Raw genomic sequence first — 26,452 nt, 5'->3', positions numbered from 1 at the left:
AACAAAATGATCTCATGTCCATGTTGTCAGGGTCTAACAGGGTTGAACATTGGAGTTGCCTTTCCTTTGTTGAACCTGATATGGGGGTTTGATGGCAGTCAGACCCCAGGGAGTGTGCACCTCCTTTTTCCTGTGAATATAAGAGATAGGCCTGTGTGGTGGAGTGGCGCCACAACTGGCAATTTGTTTGTTTTATGTAGTAGGTATAACTGACCCTGCTCAAAGTAATTAGTAACTAGTCAACAGTCCTATCCATGTGATGGAGTTTGTTCTTAGAGCACTGATATTCCCACTTTTATTAGAGTATTTTTTTTTATTTTACCACCTCTAACTTAAGCACAGAAAAAGATGAACCATGAAGGCTTCCTTTAAAAGACTCATCTTTGGGACTGTAATAAAGGGTGTCAGACTGGCACATTACTAGGTGTTTGTCAAGATGTTCCACAGATTCTCACTTAGTCTGATTATTGAACTGCTAATCTCATTGGCGTGAGTAGGTTTGCATAAATATTAAGTTACATGAAGGCAGACATGGCTTATCTGCGGGCCCTTGTTGATAAAATACTTCATGAGTAGTAATCGTGCATCAACTCTTTTCCAGGCGGGAGTGAAATTTGAAATCAATTTAGCTGAACCGATTAATCAAGAGACAGACACAAATGAGGAAGATGAGGTAAGATGTTAAATGTTTTGCAGTATTTTTTCACTACATATTTGAGCGTAATTTGAAAGTGATTAGACAGTTTACTTGTGCAGTAAAAGTGTTCTATGTAAAATGTTCAGCAAATTGACACAAGAGAGTTTACATATACATTTGTATTTTATTTATTTAATTTTATTTATTTGCAACGTTTTATATAGCGCTGGCTATACCCGGAGGTAAAACCAAAGAGGATGATGGACGGAGTGTTGAACATTGCAAGCACTCACCCCCAGTCAATTGATTTGGGTTTAATCCATCATCATTCTTTAGCTCACTCCGCCACCCCAGTTCAGACATGGCCATATGCAAATCAGTCTGACCCTGTGCCTCATGGGAACAGTCTAGCCCGAACTGCCAAGCCATGTCTTCCCTGGACCGGAAACAAGCATCCTGGGACCGGTTTATGGCTAATCAGCCGTCATCAGCCAGGCTAGCTTGAATCCAGTGGCAAAGTGAGCAAAGGACCCACGTCTGGGCATACCCTGCCAACTTAGGGCGAACAAAGCAAAACCAAAGGGGATGATGGACGGAGTGTCGAACATTGCAAGCACTCACCCCCAGTCCACTGATCTGGGTCTAATCCATCATCATTCTTTAGCTCACTCCGCCACCCCAGTTCAGGCATGACCATATGCAAAACAGTCTGACCCTGTGCCTCATGGGAACAGTCCAGCCCGAACTGCCAAGCCAAGTCTTCCCTGGACCAGAAACAAGCATCCTGGGACCGGTTTCTGGCTAATCAGCCGTCATCAGCCAGGCTAGCTTGAATCCTGTGGCAAAGTGAGCAAGGGACCCACTTCTGGGCATACCCTGCCAACCTAGGGCGAACAAAGCAAAACCAAAGGGGATGATGGACGGAGTGTTGAACATTGCAAGCACTCACCCCCAGTCAACTGATCTGGGTTTAATCCATCATCATTCTTTAGCTCACTCCGCCACCCCAGTTCAGACATGGCCATATGCAAATCAGTCTGACCCTGTGCCTCATAGGAACAGTCCAGCCCGAACTGCCAAGCCATGTCTTCCCTGGACCAGAAACAAGAATCTTGGGACCAGTTTCTGGCTAATCAGCCGTCATCAGCCAGACTATTTATTTATTTGCAACGTTTTATATAGCTCTGGCTATACCCAGAGGTATCAGAGCGCTTTACATGAGGATCAGCAAGTTACAGGTTACATATTTACATAGCCAAGTATAGACATAGGAGAAAAAGATGAGATTACACAATAATATGAGTTATTAGCGCGTACACACGTCTTAAGGGGAGTGAAAGGTAGAGGGGGAATGGTAAACAGGGGTAAGAAATGCAGGTGAAAGACACAACGGGGAGACGAGGAAAAAAATGTCCGATGTCCGGCTGGGTAGGTGTCGGCCGAGGGGTGAACCAGAGCCAAACTCCTCTATAGCTGCATAGGACAGATCCACATGTGTAGATGTTGGACAGTGCTATAGGATAGAGATGAGCATGTCAAAATTGTCATTCTTCATACCCAGTTAGGATCGGGCTTCTGTCACTTCGTAGGAGTAAAATTGACAATGTTTTACTGTTTCAAAATATATTTTTTTTTTCGTGACGGTAACTAGTGGAACATATCCAGACGAAATTGCAGAATTGTCTCGAACATCAGGTGACTTTGTTTCTGTTGTTAGATATTTGGGTTGGAAACTAGTTGGGTGAAATCAGGAGTGAGTGGCTAAACTGCTCACGGCTCGAACCAGAACTGCCAGTGCTTCCCACAAACCCTTTGACCCTGTCCTTCAAGCCTCACAGCTGTCTGGCTCCACTGTCTTGGTGTCCTCTATGCAAAAGCAGACCCCTAAAATAAGAGGCACAGGAATTATGATGTTCTAAAGTTCTCGTCAAGAGTCTGTGCGGGCACATTGGAATAGACCACTGTGCATAGAAGGCTGCAGTGGACATATGAATTTGAACCTTCCAATATGCAGTGCCTCTAGTTGAATGATGCTCTACCTAAGTATAAGAAGTTGTACCTGTGAATCGCAGACTACAGTGGAAATATCTTGTGTACCTTGGAGTGTTTTGGAGTTTTTTCATATTTCTTTATTTACACTTTACTGAGTTTACTTCATGACAGTTACAACAGCACATTCTCATGTTATTCATATACATACCAATACTAAAAGAACAACTAACGATCACACTTTGGCATAAAAAATGTGCTAGGTGTCATAAACCTTGTGCTAAACATCAAAACTTCAGTAGGTCACACAAAAGTAACACACATTTCTAAAAAAAAACTTAGTTCCATAACCAGCCGACACGTGTTTCGTCGCGTGGGAACAATCACTGCGACTCCTCAGGGCTTATGGCGGACAGTGCTATTCTTAACGTGGTAAAAGTGTCTTCAATTCTGTGTACCGGATAATTCAATAAGTAAAGGTTGTCGGGCGTACTTGATGAGTGTGTACATCAAGCTTCAAACCGGGAGGGGATACTACCACGGGATTCCGGCTCTTGTGGGTGCTACCAGATACCGGAAGAATCATGAGTGCAGAGTCCCTCCTCCTATGGTTCCCGGTCGCCGTTTTCCAGATGCGGACCAATCTGGAAAACGGCGACCGGGAACCATTATTGAATTATCCGGTACACAGAATTGAAGACACTTTTACCATGCTAAGAATAGCACTGTCCGCTTCGTGTACTACGCTTTATCACGGTAGGCACCACTACTCCTGGAATCTCCGTAGAGAACGGAAGCACTTCTTCTTTCTCGCTCCGACAACACCCATACTAACGGGTGGAATCACCTACAGTCCACGTTATCTGATTGCTTAGACACATCACGCCAGACCTAGAGGACTCTAGGTCACGCCATAAGCCCTGAGGAGTCGCAGTGATTGTTCCCACGCGACGAAACATGTGTCGGCTGGTTATGGAACTAATAAACCTACTTCTAACGGATTAAGAAACAAAAACAGGATTGCAACTGTCTTAATTGGGATTTTGACTCATAAATCTTATTTTTCTTGCATGGATTGTTATAACACCGTGATTGTTGTGTGCGAGGGCATTGCAGTTTTCATTGTCTCGTAGGTTAGGTGACTAACTTACACTTGAACGGTTAAGGGGTCTTATCCGCTCGCCCTTCCGCACCACACCCTGAACTTATTGACTTACACCTGAAACGTACACACTAGGTAGTGCGCCCATCCTTTCTGAAACTCTAAAAACCCCAATTGCTGTGTTATAACGCACATTTCTAGTAAGGAGTAGCCAAGCTCACTTAACATGGGAAGGTCCCCTTCATCTAGCTAATCCAGTTTTCATAGTTTTCCCATCCTAAGAATTTTAACAGCCCAGCAAATTCATACATGTTCATTCAACAGAAAAATAGCAATATACACATGTCCTTTTGCAGACAATCTTGTGTCATACACTCCTCTTTAGTGACCACTATAGCCACGCGCTAGCTCCAAGGCTTCTGTCTGAAGGTGGCCTTTTATCTGGCTTGGCTTTCAAGACAATAACTGTCTCGTACCTTCTGGTCATGTTTGCCCTTCAACACACACAGGGAAAAGTAAGGTAGGGTCAGAGGCCAGAGTTTAAAGACTAACTGGGATATGTAGCCCCAAACTGACATTCAAATACAAAATATATACCAGCGTCTATATGATAAGAGAACATAAGAAGATACCTAACAAGACTCAAAAATGTAATGTGGCAAAATAACATAAAAATGTATGTGTGTGGATTCCCATCATTCACCACGCCTGGTGATCAGCTTCATCATTTGGGTATCCTTTTGTATAGAAAGACAATCCAGCTCTATATATATCAGAGCTTTCGAGTGTCAAAGGTATAGTTACCAAGATGAGCAAGTTTAAATGTGTGGGAACAAATTTTTCAGTGCAGTGCAATTAGTGCAGTGCAAAAAAATATATATAAAATTGATGCGTGAGCAGACTGAAAACTTTATTAGTGTCAGTCACGATCAAGGATTAAAAACACAACTCTAGGACCAGTTTTAACAAATAGCTGTCCTCAACAGAAGTGGTCAACATGTTTCAGCACTTAAAGGCCAAAGGTTAAGCCATGTGCTTTCATCAGGACCTCTAAAGATAATAAAGCTACTGCTATTCACAACCCATTCAAAAAAGGATATCCTGTGAGTATAGCATCTCACACTCCGGAATTCCTCGTAGTGTCAACAGATTTCTTGATAGTACAAAGGACAAAACCTCGCCCCACCTGGCAACAGCTCAGGATGTAGGAGGCACCGCTCTTTCTGTCGGTACCTCGGACGGTCTTCAGAAGACCGTCAGTCACGCACCTACTAAATCCTCCATCCAGACACTTATACACCCACTCATTCTTCAATACAACTTGGCCAATATATATATAAAACATATTTAAACTTTACAGAAACACACAGTCGCTGGATGATGTCATCAGTGATGTCACTGACCATGTCATGAATGATGTAATATGTGACATCAGCAGTGCATTGCGGGGGCGCGAGTTATAGTTAGCTCAACTAACTACAACGGCGGAATTTCTATGGTTATGTATGAGTGACATGTCCCACTAACTATAACGTCCCAGAAACCTATGGTTTTTTCAGTGAATTTCAAAGGTTTTTCAAATGCTAATTTGTAACTATAACGTCCCTGAAACCTATGGTTTTTTCAGTGAATTTCCATGTTTTTTTAAATGCTAATTTCTAACTATGCCTACAAAGGTAGGACATGTGAAGAAAGAGGAAGAACAGCGCAGAAAGAAGCAAGACAATTGCTTAAAGAGTCAACAGAAGTCCAGCAAGATGAACAAAAGTGCAGGAAGAAGCAAGAAATGTACAGAAAGAACCAACAGAGGAGCAGAAAGTCCTCCTGTTCCCCCAAATTTTTACTGACGGGTACTGGTGGTAACTGACTCTGACTAACCAGGACCGGAGCCAGTGCTAAGCTAAAAGACTCTTCGAATACAGTGAAAACACCTACATACACCAGGGAACACTATGCGTTGGGGTATCCCTGTGATTAGCATGACCTCCTCTGTATTTGCCATGAGTTAGTGCCTGGGTCATTCCCTGAGTACATGGGTACTGAGTGGATGATTAAAGTACTGCAAGGAGAGTGCATGGTGAATTTATAAGTGCTTGGGTTTTGGCGGACTGATTGCATAAGTACACACATGTCACATCAGGCCCCGACCCCTCCATTCTTCACTGGGCAGACACGCCCCCTGGCGGGTTCTAAGTTGGGGGGTTAATTCTCCTTGAATCCTGAGGGTCCCTGGGGGCCAACTAGCCCACCAGGAACTCCAGTAAGCGCCACAGAGCTGCGTTGCAGAGAGGTGGTCTGGGGCCATGCCCCTTTTTACACCTCTCTGCAACGCAACTCTGTGGCGCTTACTAGACATACCTGGTGGGCTAGTTGGCCCCCAGGGACCCTCAGGATTCATGGGGACTTAATCCCCCAACTTAAAACGCACCACAGGGCGCATTTGCACACTTGTCACATCAGGCCACGCCCCCTCCCACTGTGCAAACACACCCCCTGGTGTGTTGTAAATTGGGGGAGTAAGTCACCTTGAGTCCTGAGGGTCCCTGGAGGCCAACTAGCCCACCAGGTACCTCCAGTACGCGCCACAGAACTGCGTTGCAGAGAGGTGTAAAAAGGGGCGTGGCCTCTGAACACACACCTTTCTGCAACGCAGCTCCCTGGCATATACTGGAGGTACCTGGTGGGCTATTTGGCCCCCAGGGACCCTCAGGATTCAAGGGGACTTAATCCCCCAACTTAAAACGTGCCACAGGGCGCGTTTGCACACTTGTCACATCAGGCCACGCCCCCTCCCTGCACCACTGTGCAAATGCAACCCCCCGGTGCACTGTAAATTGGGGGAGTAAGTCACCTTGAGTCCTGAGGGTCCCTGGGTGCCAACTAGCCCATCAGCTACCGCCAGAAAGCGCCACAGAGCTGCATTGCAGAGTGGTGTAAAAAGGGGGTGTGGCCTTGGACCACCTCTCTGCAACGCAGCTCCCAGGTGCTTACTGGAGGTACCTGGTGGGCTAGTTGGCCCCCAGGGACCCTCAGGATTCAAGGGGATTCAAGGATTCAAGGGGACTTAATGCTCCAACTTAAAACGCGCCACAGGGTGCGTTTGCACACTTGGCACATCAGGCCACGCCCACCTCCCTGCACCACTGTGTAAACGCGCCCCCTCGAGTCCTGAGAGTCCCTGGGGGCCAACTAGCCATCTCCAGTAAGCGCCACAGAGCTGCGTTGCAAAGAGGTGTAAAAAGGGGCATGGCCTCTGAACACCTCTCTGCAACACAGCTTCCTGGCACATACTTGAAGTACCTGGTGGACTAGTTTGCCCCCAGGGACCCTCAGGATTGAAGGGGACTTAATCCCCCAATTTACAATGTGCCAGGGGGTGAGTTTGCACACTTGCTATATCAGGCCCCGCCCCCTCCCTTCACCACTGTGCAAACGTGCCAGAGAGGTGTAAAAAGGGGCATGGCCTCTGAACACCTCTCTGCAACACAGCTTCCTGGCGCATACTTGAAGTACCTGGTGGGCTAGTTTGCCCCCAGGGACCCTCCGGATTGAAGGGGACTTAATCCCCCAATTTACAATGTGCCAGGGGTGCGTTTGCACACTTGCTATGTCAGGCCCCACCCCTTCCCTGCACCACTGTGCTAACGTGCCGAAATTAAAAAATTCTTGCACAGGACTTAGGCTCCGCCCAGATATCGAAACTTTTGTTTTTCTAATTTCTCAGCAACTACTGAGCACTTTTAGACCATTTTTTAAAACAAAGGTTGCTTTCTGTTCCAAGCACTACCTTTGTGCCAAATTTGGGGTAATTCTGTTCAGTAGTTTCGGCTGTAGCCTTGCACACAGTTTCCTATGGGAAATTGATTTTTTGACTCTTACATTTTGAATTTCTCAAAAACTACTGAACGGATTTACACCATTTCAAAAAAAGGTCGCTTTCTGAACCATGCTCTACCTTTCTGCCAAATTTGGGGTAATTCCGTTCAGCAGTTCGGGCTGTAGCTCGTCGCAAAATTTCCTATGGAAATTAACATGTGGAAAACACGTTTTGGGACCCCCCTTTTTTCTCAGGCCCTGCTTGATGAATCACCCCCAAACTTTCAGGATAGGAGCTGACCTGGATAGACTTTTATTGGGGGAATTTCACAAAGATTCGTCAAAGTTATTAGCAAATAAAAAAATGCTTTTCCTATAGAAACTAGGTTGTAACTATTACTACCTACTGGCAACCACCAGTAGATAATAATAATATATATATATATATATTTCAGACAATCACACTAACGTCCTCGCAATCCAGGGACAGCGTGAAGCACGGACACAAAGATAGCGTGTTCACAGAATATTTAATCAGCAAATGGCAAACAAAACAATGTCTCTCGACGCGTTTCGGGGCTCCTCCCCTTGGTCACGAACTTGCGAAGACTAGAATCAAGAATGATTATCCAATATAAAACCATGGTCCCTAACGGTCATAATTGCGATGAAGAAATGGAAGTGCACTTAGGATGATTTACTGAAGTAACATAGTTTTATTGAGATTTCTGTAGTTTATGTCCAGTAGGAGAACTGTTTGGGTAATGTAGAAAAATGTTAATATGTATTCAAGATGTATTGCCCATACTTGTTTTTAACTTACACTCGTGACCAAGGGGAGGACCCCCGAAACGCGTCGAGAGACATTGTTTTGTTTGCCATTTGCTGATTAAATATTCTGTGAACACGCTATCTTTGTGTCCGTGCTTCACGCTGTCCCTGGATTGCGAGAACGTTAGTGTGATTGTCTGAAATTGATGGGCTCGCTACCCAGCACGGACCACTGTTGCTAGAGGAGGGGGTCAGAGCGAAGTGCAGCGACGGCTGCACGATACATGTATATATGTATATATATATATATATATATATATGTATATGTATATATATGTATATGTATATATATATATATACGCTCCACTAGTGCTGGTGAAGGGGTCAGGTTGTCACGGGCGGTCCTGCTACAGCTACCAGCAGGCTCGTAATTCATCCACAAATCTCCAAAATACGTTGAAGACAACAGGACACCCAGAGCTCAAGTTTTAAGAATTTTATTCGGCAGATGAAAAATCCACGACGGGTTTCGCCAATACGCGTTTCGCGTGACCAAGCCGTATTGGCAAAACGCGTCGTGGATTTTTCATCTGCCGAATAAAATTCTTAAAACTTGAGCTCTGGGTGTCCTGTTGTCTTCAATGTATTTTGGAGATTTGTGGATGATATATATATATATATATTCACTGAAAAAACCATAGGTTATAGACCATATATAGTTAGGAATTAGCATTTAAAAAACCTTATTTTACTCACACAAAACCATTGAAATTCCATATATAGTTAGTTGCACTAACTATATATCGCGCACCCGCAATCCACTGCTGATGATGTCACATATTACATCATTCATGACATGGTCAGTGACATCACTGATGACATCACTGATGACATCTCAAATGACATCACTGATGACATCACTGATGACAACATCCAGTGACTGTGTGTTTCTGTAAAGTTAAAATATGTCTTACATATTGAAGAATGAGTGGAAGTATAAGTGTCTGGACGAAGGATTTAGTAGGTGCATGACTGAATGTATGAGTGAGTGATTAAATGTGTCTCACTGAGTGCATGGGTTAGTGACTAAACTGTCTTAATTTGTGCATCATTATGTCTGTTGTTCTGTAAACTGCTGCATGTGTTGATCAGTAGCTATATGATTAACTATATGGGTTACTGATTGATTGTCCAAGTATTTGTATGGGAGACTGAGTGTGTGTGTGGCTGGCTGGGAGGTGTGTGACTCTGTGCAGATCAATGTGTACTTGTATCAATGATTGTATAAGAAAGTAAGTATGTGTTAGTATATGTTTGAAAATGTAAGGTGCTCTATGTTTAACTGTATAGACAAGAAAATGGAAGTGTGATTGATTCTTTACAGGACTGACTAGGTGTGTGAGTAACTCCATGGATGAGTGGCAGAGTGTGAGTGTCTGTATAGGTGTATGAGTGCATATGATAGTGTTGTAAAGATGAGTGATTGTATGTATGAATGATTGTATGGGTGAATGAGTGAATGTGTGTGTAGACGTAGGAATCAGTGAGTGCGTATGTAGTAACTAGTATTGGTGTGTCAATGGTTTCAAAAATTATACTCTGTATTTAACACTGGGTGAAACAGAGGTTATATTAAAATGTGAGGAGATGCATTGTATTGTCACATGAATGATATCATCAGTGATGTGGTCATTGATGTCAAATGAGATGTCATCAGTGATGTCATCAGTGATGTCATTTGAGATGTCATCAGTGATGTCATCAGTGATGTCACTGACCATGTCATGAATGATGTAATATGTGACATCATCAGCAGTGGATTGCGGGTGCGCGATATATAGTTAGTGCAACTAACTATATATGGAATTTCAATGGTTTTGTGTGAGTAAAATAAGGTTTTTTAAATGCTAATTCCTAACTATATATGGTCTATAACCTATGGTTTTTTCAGTGAATTTTCAAGGTTTTGTAAATGCTAATTCCTAACTATATATGGTCTATAACCTATGGTTTTTTCAGTGAATTTCAATGGTTTTTTAATAGCAAATATCATAAACTGTCGAATGTCAAGTACGTGGTAAGTGAAAACATTTTCGTGTTTATGCATACTGATCTGCTTTGAATGGTGCCCCCCCCCCTCATTTCTATTAGGAGTACTCTCTCTTTGCAGATAGTGAAAGGTAGTTAACGCAGGCCTTTGCCCCCGTTGTAATACGTCGTGCCTGCTTCTCTCTCCATTTGATTGATTGTTATCCAAGCATTTACTGTTTTAGAATTGGTTCTCTTTGGTTCATTCTCTATTTACAAACAAACACAGAGTCGCAATACTCTGTTTAGTCTTTGCAGATAACGAAAAATCGTGTAAAAAAAAAGAAAAGGAATCGAGCAAAATCAGTAGGCCACTAATGGGATCTCTTTTTGACCTCGCTAAAATAGAAACATTAGGAACAACCCCTCATGACAAATACAAAACTAGTGAGATGAACTGAACTCCACACAATGATGGCTGCAAAACAGCTTGGCTCCGCCACCCACCCCGCCCAAAATAACGATAAAGAGCGGCTGCCATGATTGGTTGCGGAATGGCCACGACGGAGCTACGAAATGGTGGTGCTCTCATGCTAACCCCAGCTTCAGTCTGAAACATCCAGAAACACTGTAGACTACCAATTCGATCAGTTCCGGTAGCGCCCCAATGTAACCCGGTAGAGAAGAACTAGCCCTCCCCTCTTTGACTGATGGTTCTTGTTGCCTGTCCCTTCTGTTGTCATTTAACAGAACTATTTAGCCTGCTGAAAGGGGTTGTGTTCCGACCGCTGGTTGGTGGAGACATTTTGATTTTTTTCTGGACCTGCGTTGTCGCGTAATGCGTCATATGACGCGCCGCGTTAGCGCATCCGGAAGTCATCCGGGGCGCGACGCGCAGCGCGTAACGTAAGCATAACAAGTCATGTGACTTGTTAATAAAACTTTTCATTGGTTCATTTTACTTTTCTTATTCTAATGATGAAAGGCTTGGTCATATGACCTAAAAATTACGCTTTTTATTACTTCCGAACATTATTTTTTCTAAAATATATGTTATAATGTTCCAGGCTAATGTACTTTCCCGGAAAATTTACAACTGTCCTGCAAGTAAAATATATTCTTTTTTCGAGAAAAAGAGCGTTTCTTCGTCCCATGACGGAGCCGTTGAGCAAAAGAGGGTCGACCTGCTGTCTTAGTCGCCGATACGCCTAAATATGAGATTCTTATCGATCACTTTATGTTGCAGGAGTAGAAAACACAACAGCCCTTGACCATTTATCTTTACTGCGTTCCTGCGTATTATACCTTTTACCCTTCATGTAATTGGTCTGCTTTATTTCACTTGCCTTTTAATGATTCTAAAACAGTGACTATTATTAAAAACTTTACCAATGTATATACTACTACCATGTTTTCTTTTAAAAACCTTTATTGTGAAAATTTCATTATACAAATACGAGCCTATAACCACGTGGGCCGGCCACGGAGCAAACTGTAATCGTATATGATGAGTAGACATTTACACTGTAGAGGAACGTAACGGGCGGGCCATTAGGTTGCAAGAACTAAGGTGTCTAACAGTTGCGGAATCGGTGGACGTACATTTTATAATTAAAATACGACAGGGCCAGTTACAATAAAATTATCTAGATATACATTTGCGGGCAAGTACCATGGGTGACGTTAATTCGAACTTTCAATAGTACAGTAATCAATAACACATCAGAACTTAATATCAATAGGGATGTCGAAATATTCAATCAATTCTCGTCCCCGCCCGCCATATGCTTCAAAACTGCATACGTATCTCGTGATTTCAAGGTTCTGCAACCAGTACACAACAAGGAGTTACGAGTCCCATTTATTCCGGCGCCATTTTGGGCGAGGACGGGCAGGTCCAGGATATAGTCAAAATGTCTCTACCAACCATCGACTATGATGATGTTCATATGCTGTATTTATTAGAGTAACACTCATCTGTCCACATGAAATTAATTTGCCACAATCTAAACATGTCATTTTAATCTTTCCAAAGTTCTAAATATTTGGGACCATTTCCCTTGCCTCTGATGCTGTCAGTGCCACTTCTTTGATGAATGTACTGGCAGGTCGGGGGTTCTCCTCCAAATCTCTCTTTTATGCAGCACTATAATTAATTGGTGCCACCTCTCCATATGACGATGCATGGTATAGTTACCATAACTATATTTTTTTTCGGTTCCTCTGGAGAGTACATCGTGGCAGATGAAGCGTGTAACGTACCGGGAATTTACCTTTTTTTGCATGTACAGGAAAGGAAAAAAAAAATTGAGCGTCCGAGTTCTAAAGTGTCCCAGGGCCATTTTAGTAGACCAGGCCCAAATCCAAAGAACAGGCCGCCATTTTGAGAGTCCTGTTGCAGCCGCCTGTCGCTGTAGCATCAAGAGCGGCCGAAACTCAGCTGAATGGCTACTGAAACGGTAAAGGGGCGCCCCACTACAGCAGACGAGCCTCCACCTAGGAAGGCCCGTTCACGCCGCCTCCCCCCCCCCCCCCCTTCAGGCACCCCACGCCGTTATTCGGAGCAGTATTGTAGGATGGCCACACCAGTGCGGCAACTTGCTAGACATCACCTCGGTAGTAACCGAATCTCAGCGCCTTGTGGTGTCTTCTCTTCAGAAAATATTCTTGCGCTACCTTTGCCCCATTCGCACATCGGTCCGCTACTGACGCCATCTCACAGGCTAATGGGGCGCGCCCCACGCCGAGTTTCAGCATTGTAGGATGACCACACCAGTACAGCAACTTGCTAGACATCACCTCGGTGCCATCCGGATCTCGGCGCCCCACTGCAGATGAAGTGCCTCTCAACTATGAAACCACCACGGTGCCATCCGGATCTTGGCGCCTTGTGCTGGTTCCGGCCTATTCACACATCGGTCCGCTACTGACGCCACCTCACAGGCCAACGGGGCGCCCCACGCCGAGTTTCAGCATTGTAGGATGGCCACACCAGTACAGCAACTTGCTAGACATCACCTCGGTGCCATCCGGATCTTGGCATCTCAACGCCTAGTGGTATCTTCCATACAGAAAATATTGTTGCGCTGCCTTTGGCCCCATTCGCACATCGGTCCGCTACTGACACCATCTCACAGGCCAACAGGGCGCCCCACGCCGACTTTTACCATTGTAGGATGGCCACACCAGTGCCACAACTTGCTAGACACCACCTCGGTGCCATCCGGATCTTGGCATCTCAGCGCCTTGTGGTGTCTTCTATTCAGAAAATATTGTTGCGCTGCCTTTGGCCCCATTCGCACATCGGTCCGCTACTGACGCCATCTCACAGGCCAACGGGGCGCCCCACGCCGACTTTCAACATTGTAGGATGGCCACACCAGTGCGACAACTTGCTAGACACCACCTCGGTGCCATCCGGATCTTGGCGCGTTGTGCTGCCTTCGGCCTATTCGCACATCGGTCCGCTACTGACGCGAACTCACAGGCCAACAGGGCGCCCCACGCCGACTTTCAGCATTGTAGGATGGCCACACCAGTGCTGCAACTTGCTGGACACCACCTCGGTGCCATCCGGATCTTGGCGCGTTGTGTTGCCTTCGGCCTATTCGCACATCGGTCCGCTACTGACGCCGCCTCATGTGCCAACGTATTTTCTCCGCATTTTATACCCTATGCCGCATAACAGGTCATGTGACTTGTTTATAAAACTTTTCATTGGTTCATTTTACTTTTGGTTTCCTAATGATGGAAGGCTTGATCATATGACCTAAAAACAACACTTTTCATTGGATGAAAACTTTTTTTTTTCCCCAACGATGAAAGCCCCACCTTGTTTCTGGATGTTTCAGACTGAAGCTGGCGTCACCATGAAAGCACCACCATCTCGTGGCTCCGTCGTAGTCATTCCGCGAGCAATCATGGCAGCCGCTCCCCACCAGAAGCCTGCAGGAGTCGGGGGCCCCCAAAACTTTTGATGAATCCTCAAGGCGGAGGGGACGCTTTCGAGAATGGGGTCCAAGACCTAGCAGACAAGCGTCCGATTTCCAAGGTGTCCCAGGGCCATTTCAGTGGACCAGGCCCAAAAAGGAAACAGCCTGCCGCCATTTTGAGAGTCCTGTGACAGCCGCCTATCGCTGCACCGCAAGAGTGGGCGCAACTCAGCTGAATTGCGGCTTTTCACACAGTGGACCAAAAGCGGACGGAATGGCAACTGAAACGGTAAAGGGGCGCCCCACTACAACAGACGAGACTCCACCTGGAGAGGCCCGTTCACGCCGCCTCCCCCGGGGCGCCCCACGCCGTTATTCGGAGCAGCATTGTAGGATACCAAAACCAGTGCGGCAACTTACTGGACATCACCTTGGTGCCATCGTTCTGCTGCCTTGGAACTATTCGCACAACAGTTTGCTACTGATGACCCACCCCCCGCGACGCCCCACGCCGGATGCCGAAATCAGTGAAATCTGGACGTTGTGCTGCGTTGGGACTATTCGCACAGCCGACCGCTACTTCGTTGTTTTTCCCTAAAAATGTTTATATGTTATTACTGTTTTTGTTTTCTTGTATATATTTATAAGTTATTAAAGTTTTATAATCTTACTACTTTGTTGGAGTGCTATATATTTTTAATGTGACACATTCCCACACTCGATGAGATCCGTCACAGCAGACGCGTTCCTATTATCTGAAAACCATCCTGTATTGTGATTGGGGAGGGGACCGAGCCTGAAGCGGAAGATTCCAGGGATGACTCTTTGTACATCAAAGTTTTTACAATTATTTATTTATTTAGCGATTTATAGAGCGCCTGGTGACCCGGAGGCATCCCCGCGCTGTAGCATTTGTGGAGGCCAGAGGGGAGAGGGGACTTTATTTTGGGAACAGCAGCGTTTTCAATTTTTTTACCCAGCCATCTCCTTTTCCGGAAAAAATTGAAAACGCTGCTGTTCCCAAAATAAAGTCCCCTCTCCCCTCTGGCCTCCACAAATGCTACAGCGCGGGGATGCCTCCGGGTCACCAGGCGCTCTATAAATCGCTAAATAAATAAATAATTGTAAAAACTTTGATGTACAAAGAGTCATCCCTGGAATCTTCCGCTTCAGGCTCGGTCCCCTCCCCAATCACAATACAGGATGGTTTTCAGATAATAGGAACGCGTCTGCTGTGACGGATCTCATCGAGTGTGGGCCTTGATCTACTATAACTCCTTTGAAGAGGGGTGATTCTTTACAGCTGGGGCCATAAACTACATCTGCAGGGCTAGCTGATACCCTAGGACCGGCCTGGACAATCGGACACAGAGGAAAAGGAGTGTCAGAGGGTGCGGTAGTGAATAGGGCGAAAGGGAGGTGTCGGGCGGGCACAGGGTGTGATTCTCAGTGAAGAGCAGCGCAGATGGGGGGTGGTTTATTACCCATGCATAAGACAGAGAGCAGGGGTGACCACTGCCTGGGGGAGATGCTTGCGAGGGTGGGGAGCCATGCTAAGGATCGACAGCGTGCAGAGAGTGGGTCTGGTCAAGGCATCTAAAATGACTGCCGTGCACGACAAAAGTGTGGCATTTGAAAAAAGGCAAGATGGCGCAGACAATGTTTTTCAACACTTCCTGATTTCCTTCGAATCGAACGTTAACAGACGTTGGGGCATATTACCAAAGTTAAGCGATATTTATCCCTAACGATGCTTAGCAACGAATTTTTTACCGCTAAGCATCTTCTGAAATTATCACAGATAAACCTTGCTATTATCAAGGTTTATCGCAAATACGATAAAAAACGACCGCAATGCATTAATATCGCTGAAAACTCAGCGATATTCATGCATTACCGAGCTAATGCTCTTAGCCATGTTATCCACCTCTGATTGGATAACATGGCTAAGAACTGCTCAGGGCAGGTGGTAGCTTTTGGAGATATTCGCGCTTATCGCGAATATTTCCAAAAGTTGGTAATAGGAGATAGCGATGTTAGCGACTGTTTCCAGTCGCTAACATCTTGGCATGCCCACTTTGCATGTCATTAGTGATAAATATCACTCACATGCAAAGTGGGGCCCAAGATGGTCGCTATCTCCTACTAGCCGTCGCTAACTGGTGTTAGCAACAGCTAGGTAATACAGAGATAATTTTATCTCCGCGAAGCGGAGCGCTGTTACAGATATATATCTTGTTTTTGAACGTTAATTTCTCAAAATTCACTGAAGCACATATATTGAGACCTAGCAAAGGCACATCGAGCTACCAGTCCCTACAATTTTGCCAAGTTTCGTGCAAATCCATTCAGCCGTTCGATTATTATTATTATTTTTTTTTTTTTGCCCCGCGGGGCCCTTTTAAAACCTTCACATCAAACCTAAGAGGTCAAGGAGGATCTACTATGCCCCCTTATGGTCATTTGCCCCTTCGCTTTGGCCTCCTCTTGTCTCTCGATCCTACCGAGAGACAAGATGGCGGCCGCTACGGACTGTTTGCAATGTTTACAGATGCCGGAGAACCAATCAGCTTCGCAAACCTCCGTTACGCGAAGCGGAGCGCTGTTACAGATATATATCTTTTTTTGAACGTTAATTTCTCAAAATCCACTGGAGCACATATATTGAGACCTAGCAAAGGCACATCGGGCTACCAGTCCCTAATATTTTACCAAGTTTCGTGCAAATCCATTCAGCCGTTCGATTATTATTATAATTTTTTTTTTTGCCCCGCGGGGCCCTTTTAAAACCTCCACATCAAACCTAGAGGGTCAGGGAGGATCTACTATGCCCCCTTACGGTCATTTGCCCCTTCGCTTTGGCCTCCGCTTGTCTCTCGATCCTACCGAGAGACAATATGGCGGCCGCTACGGACTGTTTGGAATGTTCACAGACGCCAGAGAACCAATCAGCTTCGCTTCACAAAGCTCCGTAACGCGTAAAGTCCGCGAACCGGAGCGCTGCCCGGTCCGCTGTTACAGATATATATCTTTTTTTGAACGTTAATTTCTCAAAATCCACTGAAGCACATATATTGAGACCTAGCAAAGGCACATCGGGCTACCAGTCCCTACAATTTTGCCAAGTTTCGTGCAAATCCATTCAGCCGTTCGGGCTAAAAGTGAGGCCAACCGCCCTATGGAAAACTCAATGTTAAAAACACGTTTTGGGACCCCCCTTTTTTCTCGGCCCCCCCTTGACGAACCCCCCCCAAATGTTCAAGGGCTGCTCAGAAACAAAATGTGCCATTTTCCTGAAAATTTCAGCCAATTCCGTCCACAAACGCCAAAGTTATTAGACATAGAATTTTCAAAAATCCCATAGAGAAGAATGTCACTGACAGCATTAACCTTTTCAACTAAAAAGAAACAGAAATTCACAAGTTATAGTTAGTAGAGCTAATTATAACTTGTGCCCAACCATGCCCTGTTTATAATCTCATATATTACATCACTCGTGACATGTTCTATGACATCATTTATGACGTCACAGAGTTCTAGTTTTTTAAAATGTAAAGTAATATTTTATTACCATACGTAAAGACAACCCTGGTGGGAGGTTGGCTACAGGACACCTGACCCTTATTAGGCACAGCGGACCCCAATCCCCAGGTCCTTTTTTTTAAAAGGGGAAAGATGCCAAGTGGCCACCATCTCCAAGCTTTATTAGGGCCAGGGGTCCCCTTGGCCCCAGCCGGCTCCCCGCAGGTTGCGGGAGCCAGAATTGCTCCTGCCTGGAAGAAGCAGCTATTTATGCTGCTCCCTCTGAGCGGAAGGAATCTGTTGATCTGTTTCCTTGCCCTCAGGGCTAAAGTTACCACTGGGTAATATAATTATGTACATATATATTATATATGTACATATGCACAACATAATATAAATATTTCTTTGCATGGCAGAGGTCATGATTTTCCACAATAGTGGTGTGAACGTGCCTTAGAATCTGCCTGTCCCAAGATGGTGGTCTGTCCATAGGATGTTAAGTGAAGTTCTCAATCCAATCTGAAGTAGACCTTTTCCTGTAACGTCACTTCCTGTTGGAGCAATGTGAAAAAAGGCCCTTCCAAAAGAAGGATGCATTAGTTCTCTTATTCGCTTTGACACTTACTTTTCTTTGTGTCTCTGAGGTTTTGCTCTTCACAGTTACTCTGCTCTTGTATTCTATTTCTGGATTTTGCCAGGCTCTGTTCTCCCTCCATATGTCAGAAGGAGTTGGTGCTTAGCTAATCTTTTCATTATTGATCTTCATTTTCAATTAAGACTTATAAGATTACTAAGGAGTTTTTCCCCTTTATGGGGTTTTCCTCCTAACTGCAGCCCTCTTCAGGAGACAGTTGGTCCCTTCAACATATATAATTCTGTGAATTGTGGCACTGCAGTTATAGTGAGGAGTTGCCCAGTTTTCGGACAACCCAGAAGTGGACTGTAACACTATGGATCATCTCAGGACAATTGCGCTTTGAGAATCTGGTGTTTAAACAGACTGTGGTTGTACAGTCTACAGACAATACAGAGGTCGCTACAAGTGCTTTGTACTTTTCTAGGATCCTAAGAAGTTAAAGGAATTTTGGAAATCCCATACTGCGCATTTTGCTTTTTGCCATGCTTGATTTAGTCAAGATCCTGCCTAAGTGTGCGTGATCCAATTGGATCTCTTACTTGATCGGCTTTCTGCTTGCAACTTAGTCTGATACTTGTTAACCACTTGGGAGCTAGTAAACAAACCTCCCCAGTGCTGCGCTGTCCATTATCCGGTGCTGAACTGGACGTCCAGCGGTCGCACGCAGCACTGGGGAGGTAGTGCCCGTGACGACCGTTGGCCGACGGCAGCACTTAAGGGGTTAACACTCTGATGTGTTTTTTTGTGTTTAAAAGATTTTTCAATGTTCTAATTTGGGTATTCTCCTGAGGAACTATTGTATGATATTCATGAAGATGGGGCGGATGCAGGGCTTAATTTGAGCCAATGGCTTCCGGTGCTTGGCATTGGCACTTAATTGTCAACACCGGCACTAATGGCAGCTGCCACATGGTGGCGCTGTTTGTCTCATTTAGAGATGAGCACAACTATGCTTGTTTATTAATTCAATGTACATTTAAAATGACTAATACCTGCCACCAAAGCCATTCCTATGGCTTTGGAGGCTGAAATAGTCCGAACAGTCAAACGTTTAGGAATCTGATGGTTAGTAGTGGTTTTGGTATTGTCATTGGTAGCGATGGCAGTGGCAATGGGTAGTGAAAGCTGTAGTGGCCTCCTGGCGAGGGCCCTGGCACTCATTTATTTTACAAATTAGGCACTGGGTGGATGGCTTGGCATATGTGATTCATTTTGCCATTTGCCAGCTGAAAAAACTCAGATGGGTCTTTTTCAACATGGTTAAAGGAGAAAATTAAGCATGATTTAGTGTGTTCCCAATGTTCCTACCTCGTTTGCTGAACTCATTGATTTGGTACTGCTAGTTGAAAATACAATAATAAATCCACATTTTGTAAAGCGCACAATCACCCGTAAGGGTCTCTAGGCGCTGGGGGCCGTCGGGAAGATTAAGCAAGCTATTGCCCAGAGTCACATGGTGCTGGGCTGACCTGCCACCGGTGCCGGGGATCGAACCGTGATCCCCAGATTCCGGAGTCAGTCGCCTTGGCCGCGGTGCCACACCTCTTCCACAATACAATACAAGAGAGAAGTTAGAAAAGGAAGAAGCTCAGAGAAAAGTACTATAATCCTCCTGAGGTTTTATTGCCTGGTAAATCAGAGGTCTCAGTGAACCTGTTTATTCAAGACCACCCTGTGCAAATTGGAACTATGCGAGGTCCTTTAAAAGTGAGAAAGGGTGCTGACATAATGCTGGTCTGCGTTTATATTGTGGTGAAGTTGGACATTTGATTCAATCCTACTCTAAACGGCATGACAAAACTGTGGCATGACACATTCTGTTCTAGAGAGGAAGTTGAGAGACCTACCTCCCATACATTAGATTGACTCTGAATAACACTAATAACCATTCATTTTTGTTACAAATTGCTCGCAGGAAAGACTGTTAATACTTCTGCTTTGTTGTACAGTGCTACCTGTGGTATGTTTATTGACCAGGATTGGGCCTCAAAAAGTAATATTGCTAACATAGAAAAGTATACCTCCAAATAAATTCCCTGTGGATGGCTCTCCATTAACTTCTGATTTGATTGATTGTTTGATTTGTTTTTTTTATAAAGCACAAACAAATGCCCGCAGGTGTCAAGGCGCTAATACGGTTAGTCTACTGAGCAGGGCAAGAGCATCATCCCTGAGCTAAAAGGGACATTACAAGACCGGTCTTCAAAGGCCCTACAAAAAGGGCAATTAGCTTCCAGGCAGGAGATGGCGTTAGGGAGAGTATTCAAAGCTTAGAGGCAGCCACAGCAAAATCTCTCCCTCCCCATCTTGCCCTCCAAAACCAAGGGATAAACAACAGATATTTCCATCTGAACTCAACTGTCTAGATGGTACATATCGTTGAAAGAGATGCTTACCTCCCTTAGGGCCTGTAATGTGAAGTGCCTTATGGACAATGAATAAGGCTTTGAAGGTAATTCGTTTAGAGGCAGGGAGCCAATGCAGTTTCCAAATAGCAGCAGAGGCTGAATGATATTTAGGAACATCCAGAAAGAGTCTTGCTGTAGCATTCAGTACAAGCTTGTGGTCCAATTCGGGCAGAGTCTCTTCCATTGCAAGTTATAGTTGAAATTACTATTGTTTTACATGATTGCATCTCCTAATAATGCTGTAATGTTTGGAATGTATTACTTGAGGAGGCATAATCACAATGTAAAACTCAAAACATTTTTTGTTGCCACAGTTTCCTTACAATCACTGTGCTATGCGGAACTCCGCAAAGTGACCAAAAAACTCTGCCATGCAAACGTGGTGTTCCGCAAGCGGGAAAGTGCGTTAGGTTGTGCTGGACATGCTAATTTTGTATCACCAGGTGTTTATCCCATGCTAGAAAATCAGCGCAAACTGCACGATGCGCAGCGCAAGAGTGCACTGCTTTCAGTGGTGGCCAACGCAATGAAGAGGTGGGAGGGGGCAGGTCATCGTGGAGTGCAAATAATGTTTTTAAAAAAACACTTACCTGAAGCTGTCAGCCGCATTGCTCCTTGCACCTCGGTGTTCTGCTGCTTCCTGGTCCCAGCAGACACTGGGACAGCAGCAGAGACTCCCTGTGCAATCCCATGCCCTGCTCTCATGCTATGAGAGCACCACTGGGATTGGCCTGAGCAGGCTGCTTTGACGCTCAACTCAGGACAGGGAGTCTGTGCTGTTTCTCTAATCCGGCTGTCCAATACAGCCCGGTTGGATAAAACTAAGTGCGCATTATGCGTTTGGCCGTCTTGAGACAGCTGGCCAAACGCACATGTGCACTTATAAGTGTACAAGCCGGGGCTCTTCCCCCCTTCCTGCCCCTCCCTGCACACGCTGGCTCAGAGCCGGCTAGTGAAAAATAAAATGATTATAGTATATTGTTTTATTTTTCACCTGCTGGCTCTAAGTCAGTGTGGCGATGCGCCTCTGCCATTGCGGAGGAGCCGCCCTATCTGCTGCTCGAGTAGCAGCTTCCTCAACATGAACATAAGGTTTCTCAACGTGTATGTCGTGGCCATTCGCGATCGCCTGCCTTGAGAAATCTCGCCAGTAGGTGGTCTGGAGTATGGTTTCCCTTGCTCGTGCTCGCCAACTTAACCTTGGCGAGCGATGAAAAAAACTCTGCTCCGCTCTACAGAGCGGAGTTTTTCGGAACTCAGCATTCTCTGCTGAGTGTGGGAAACTCTGCAAACTCACCGAACGGAGCGGAGTTTACCGCCCAGGCCTAGCTATAACGGGAATCAAAACAGATTGGTCTAAGCCTCCCTGAATTCCTAAGATCCTTCATACTTATTTAAAAAATATAAGTACTTAGAATCAGGCCCCGGGGAAACAGGGAATGTGTGAATGGTAAGGAAGTAACACTGGAGTACTTGTTTGGATGAAGCCCCTTTCTCCACCTGTGAACAAAAGGTAGATGCATTCAGGGTTTGCGCATACAATGTACCCAGAAAGTTAGCAATTCAAAAACATACAATCATTAATGTGCACTCATCACCTGGAATTCTTGGGACAGCTTTAGCAGCAAGCTTAATCTGGAGACTTTAGGACAAAAATGCTTCTCTGTCTATCCTGACTCTGAAGGGAAACCTGGACGTCTTGGTCGTACCTCTGTTCCCCACACTAGGAACTTCTGCCATTTTGGAAAAGGCAGGAAACCAACTTGTAGTCATGATTCCCCAATCTTTAGCTTGTTGGGGCACCACAAGTGCCAAGATGCCGTTTGGTTCTAGACCCTCCAATGGATCTGCAACTCTTCAGAGATCTGTTCTGTAGTAAGGCCTGACAACTTCCCCTTTATAGGTAGTATTATTGCACAATACAATTTGAATCTGGCACGTTTGTTTCTTTTGGATGGATTTATTCTCTGACTAAAAGGGTAAAGAAGACTTTGAAGGTTTAACTTTTTTGTAAACAGAGTTTAACAAGGTTTCTTACCAAGCACTTAGCGCAATTACATAAGAACAGCATGTTTGTAATACGGTTCTTAAATTATCAACAATTGAGAGGAGGAGCTTCGCGCGCAACCAAGATGGCCGCGTGAGCTTAGGGCTCCCGAGACCCTCACAACCTCCGGCATATATCCTGAGGATAATCCTGACTTTCTCCACGTCTCCGTGAAGACGAACCACGGTAGACGCGAACGCTGCAATCAGAATTTGAATCGGACCCGGGGTGCCGAAGTTGTGCCGATTGAGAGTTGCGGCCTTCTACCCCCGCGATGCCCGGCGGTGGTGTAGGTGTGATGCCCGAGCTGGAGTTGAACAACATCGGCCAGCTGTGAAGGAGAACACCGGGTGGGCCTACTTTCACTTTCGTTTCTGCTGGATGAGACGATCCCGCATGAGCAGTCATCAGTCTCCTGCCGTTGTGGTTTGACCTGCGCTCCAGTGTTAACATTTATGATTTACATGTCTTCACAGCGACTCCGAAGCCGCACTCTTGGGTCGATTTTGGACTCCTCGCCGGCGGCTTAGTGAACCATATTTCTCTACCTCGCCTGTACATTGGATGTGGCCTACTACTCGGCTCTTGTGTGTTGTCGCCATCTGACCTTTGTGGTAACCGTCTACACGGCCCCTCGCCATGGCTGGCAAGCCAGAGGGGGACAAGCAGAGGTCTAAGCCCACTCGACGAGGTGGCTACACCCAAACCAACATCATGGATCGCTATGCTCAGGCGAAGGTATCACCCGGTGGGACGAGTAAGACGCCCGAGGCAACAAAGGAATCGTCGACCCCGATGGCAGACCTCACTCTGCAAGACGTGATGGTCGCTATTGATGGGATCCAATCGTCTCTTGGTAAACAGATGGAGACGTTGGCTCATAAACTCGACACTGTTGCCATAGATGTGAATTTGATACGCACTGACCTAGCGAAAACTAACGAGAAGGTCAAATCACTTGATATTAAAACCTCTGCCCTGACGGATGATGTTGTTGAGATTCAAACGGAGATCCGCAATTTGAGGGCCTCTAATGATTTCCTTGTGCGTCGCCTGGAGGATTTTGAAGGGAGATCTAGGCGGAACAACGTTCGCATCATAGGTGTTCCGGAACAGGCTGAAGATTCTGCGACCGATCTCTTTGTTGAGAACTTGATCACGAACCACCTCGCCCCCAAAGGGCTCAGTAACTTTTTTGCTGTGGAACGTGCCCACAGAGTCCCTGGTGGGAGGCATAAGACTGGGGCCCCTCCGCGGCCTATCATCGCCCGGATTTTCAACTTTCGTGACAGGGACGCTATCCTGCAGGCTTCGCGTTTGAGTGGGCCCATGAAGTTTGAGAACACCACCATCAGCTTCTACCTTGATTTTACTCAGGCAGTCCAGAAGCAGAGACTTGGATTTCTGGGGGTAAAGAGGAGACTTCGTGAGATGGGACTTAAGTATGCCATGCTTTTTCCGGCTAAACTGCGCATTGAACATGCTGAGCGAACTTATTTTTTCGACCGCCCAGAAGTGGTGGCCGACTGGCTTGAGACGCTCCCGGCTCACCGCCCGCAGGAGGGGCAGAGCGGTTGGGCTGAGGGCGGAACGCTGGAACAAGAATGACTCTTTTGCGTTTGTTTGGCTCCTGGGTTCCTGCAGACTTTGAACTATGATTCGTTGACTGTGCAGTAAGATTCACGGAGACACTTGGGGAGGGGTGGGGGAAATCGGGGGGTCGTTTTCCTCCTCTACCTAGACTTTCCGTAGATTAATTGGGATGTGGGGGCGACAGGCACACTGCAAGTTGGGGTGGCTTTTTGGTCTTACGCAGGGGTGCAGGGTGGGGGGTGTTGTAACGGGATCGGGTGGGGGGGAGGTGGGGTGTGTTTGTTTTTGGAGTTTTGTTTTCGCAAGGCAATGCATCGTCTACATGTCTGATTCAGGTGCTGACTGTTACGTGTGGCTGGAATGTCCACTTTGTATGGGATGGGGTAGGGGGCTGAAACTATTGAGTTGGAATGTGAACGGACTGGGAGATAGGATCAAGCGGGGTATAGTGCTGCAGCTGATCAAACGCCATTCCCCTGATGTTGTCCTGCTTCAGGAGACCCATTTGGTCGGGAACACGTGTTATGCAATGAATAAGAGGGGTTACCGTTTGGTTGCTCATGCGGGGTTCTCATCGGGCTCCCGAGGGGTTGGTATACTCCTTAAAAATTCATTTCCTCTGGAGATCGACACATCGATACTGGACGATAGAGGTCGCTATGTTGTTCTTACTGGCCGTTGGGAGGGTAAGGTGCTGTCCCTGGTATCATTATACGTTCCCCCCGGGTTGCAATCCACTACCTTTGCGGACCTAGGGCGACTCTCCTAGATCTCCCTGTGGGGCCATTGATACTGGGTGGTGACTTTAATGCGGTCGTTTCAGGTACCTTTGATAGACACCCAACGCGGGACCTCAAGGGCTCACAGAGTTGGCTACACGACTTTATTGGTACTTTGGGTCTGGCTGATTGCTGGAGATTGTTGCACCCATCTCAGCGACAGTATACATTTCACTCTGGTGCACATGGTAGTCTTTCGAGAATTGATTATGTCTTGGTACCTGCCGCACAAGCGGCGTCTGTGGCGGAAATTAGGCACATGGCTAGAGGAATCTCTGACCACTCTCCTGTTTGGCTTCGAATGGACCTCTCTGTGGGATCGGAAGGAAGGGTTGCGCCAATTAATCCCTGGTACCTTCATAATCCTAAAACACGGTCTGCCTTGGTAAAATCACTTGACTTGTACTTCCTGGAAAATGAGGGTTCCGTGTCCTCTGCGATATCGCTTTGGGAGGCCTTTAAGACGGTTTTGAGGGGACAGGCTTTGTCGCTGATCTCCGGTGTCAAAAAACAAAGAGATGAGGCTGTAGTTGTGATTGAAACGGAGATAGCAGACCTGGAGTCTGTTCTGGAGCATGACCCTACCCGCATGAACATGCATCTACTGCGACTAAAGCAATTAGATTACAAGGCGTTGGTCACTGAAGCGGCTAGGACTATGTTCCGCGAGCAACAGGGCCGCCTCTATGATGTGGGAGATAAGGCAGGGAAATTGATAGCTTGGCTGGACAAAAAGGAGAGGGTTCATCGCGTAGTGCCTGTGACTGAGATGGCCTGCGGTACGCGGGTGTCTGATCCGCTTAAGATTGTTGAGTGCTTTGCGGACCACCTCAAAGCTGTGTATTCTTCTGTCTCGGACAGACCGGAAGAGGACTCCCACTTACTGTTGCGAGACATAGCCCTCCCCACGCTTACTGCAGAAGACAGGGATTTTATGGACTCTGCGATGACCGCGGAGGAGGTTGCCATCGCAAATCGTTCCTTGCGTTCTGGTAAGGCCATGGGACCGAACGGATTGCCGATAGAACTGTATAAGTTGCGACCTGATAAGATAGCCCCCTATTTGCGAGATATGTTTTTGGAATCTCATGAATGTGGCACTCTCCCTCGGGACCAGCGGCTGGCGACGATTGTTGTTATTCATAAAGAGGGAAAACCAAGAGACCAGTGTGGGTCGTAACGGCCTATATC

The 26,452-nt window shown here is 45.9% G+C and overlaps 1 protein-coding gene across 1 annotated transcript in view; it reads left to right on the top strand.

Moving 5' to 3' along the window:
- Positions 1-26,452, top strand: part of NEK5 (NIMA related kinase 5) — a 372,187-nt gene that overhangs the window by 230,791 nt on the left and 114,944 nt on the right. Inside the window, exon 18 of the mRNA XM_078657268.1 lies at positions 602-673. Coding sequence (XP_078513394.1) covers positions 602-673 — 72 coding nt within the window. The remainder of the gene's footprint in view (positions 1-601; positions 674-26,452) is intronic.

The sequence above is a fragment of the Lissotriton helveticus genome, chromosome 8 (assembly GCF_964261635.1).
Source record: "Lissotriton helveticus chromosome 8, aLisHel1.1, whole genome shotgun sequence".
Classification (NCBI taxonomy): Eukaryota; Metazoa; Chordata; class Amphibia; order Caudata; family Salamandridae; genus Lissotriton; species Lissotriton helveticus.
This window is presented reverse-complemented; position numbering and strand designations above follow the sequence as displayed.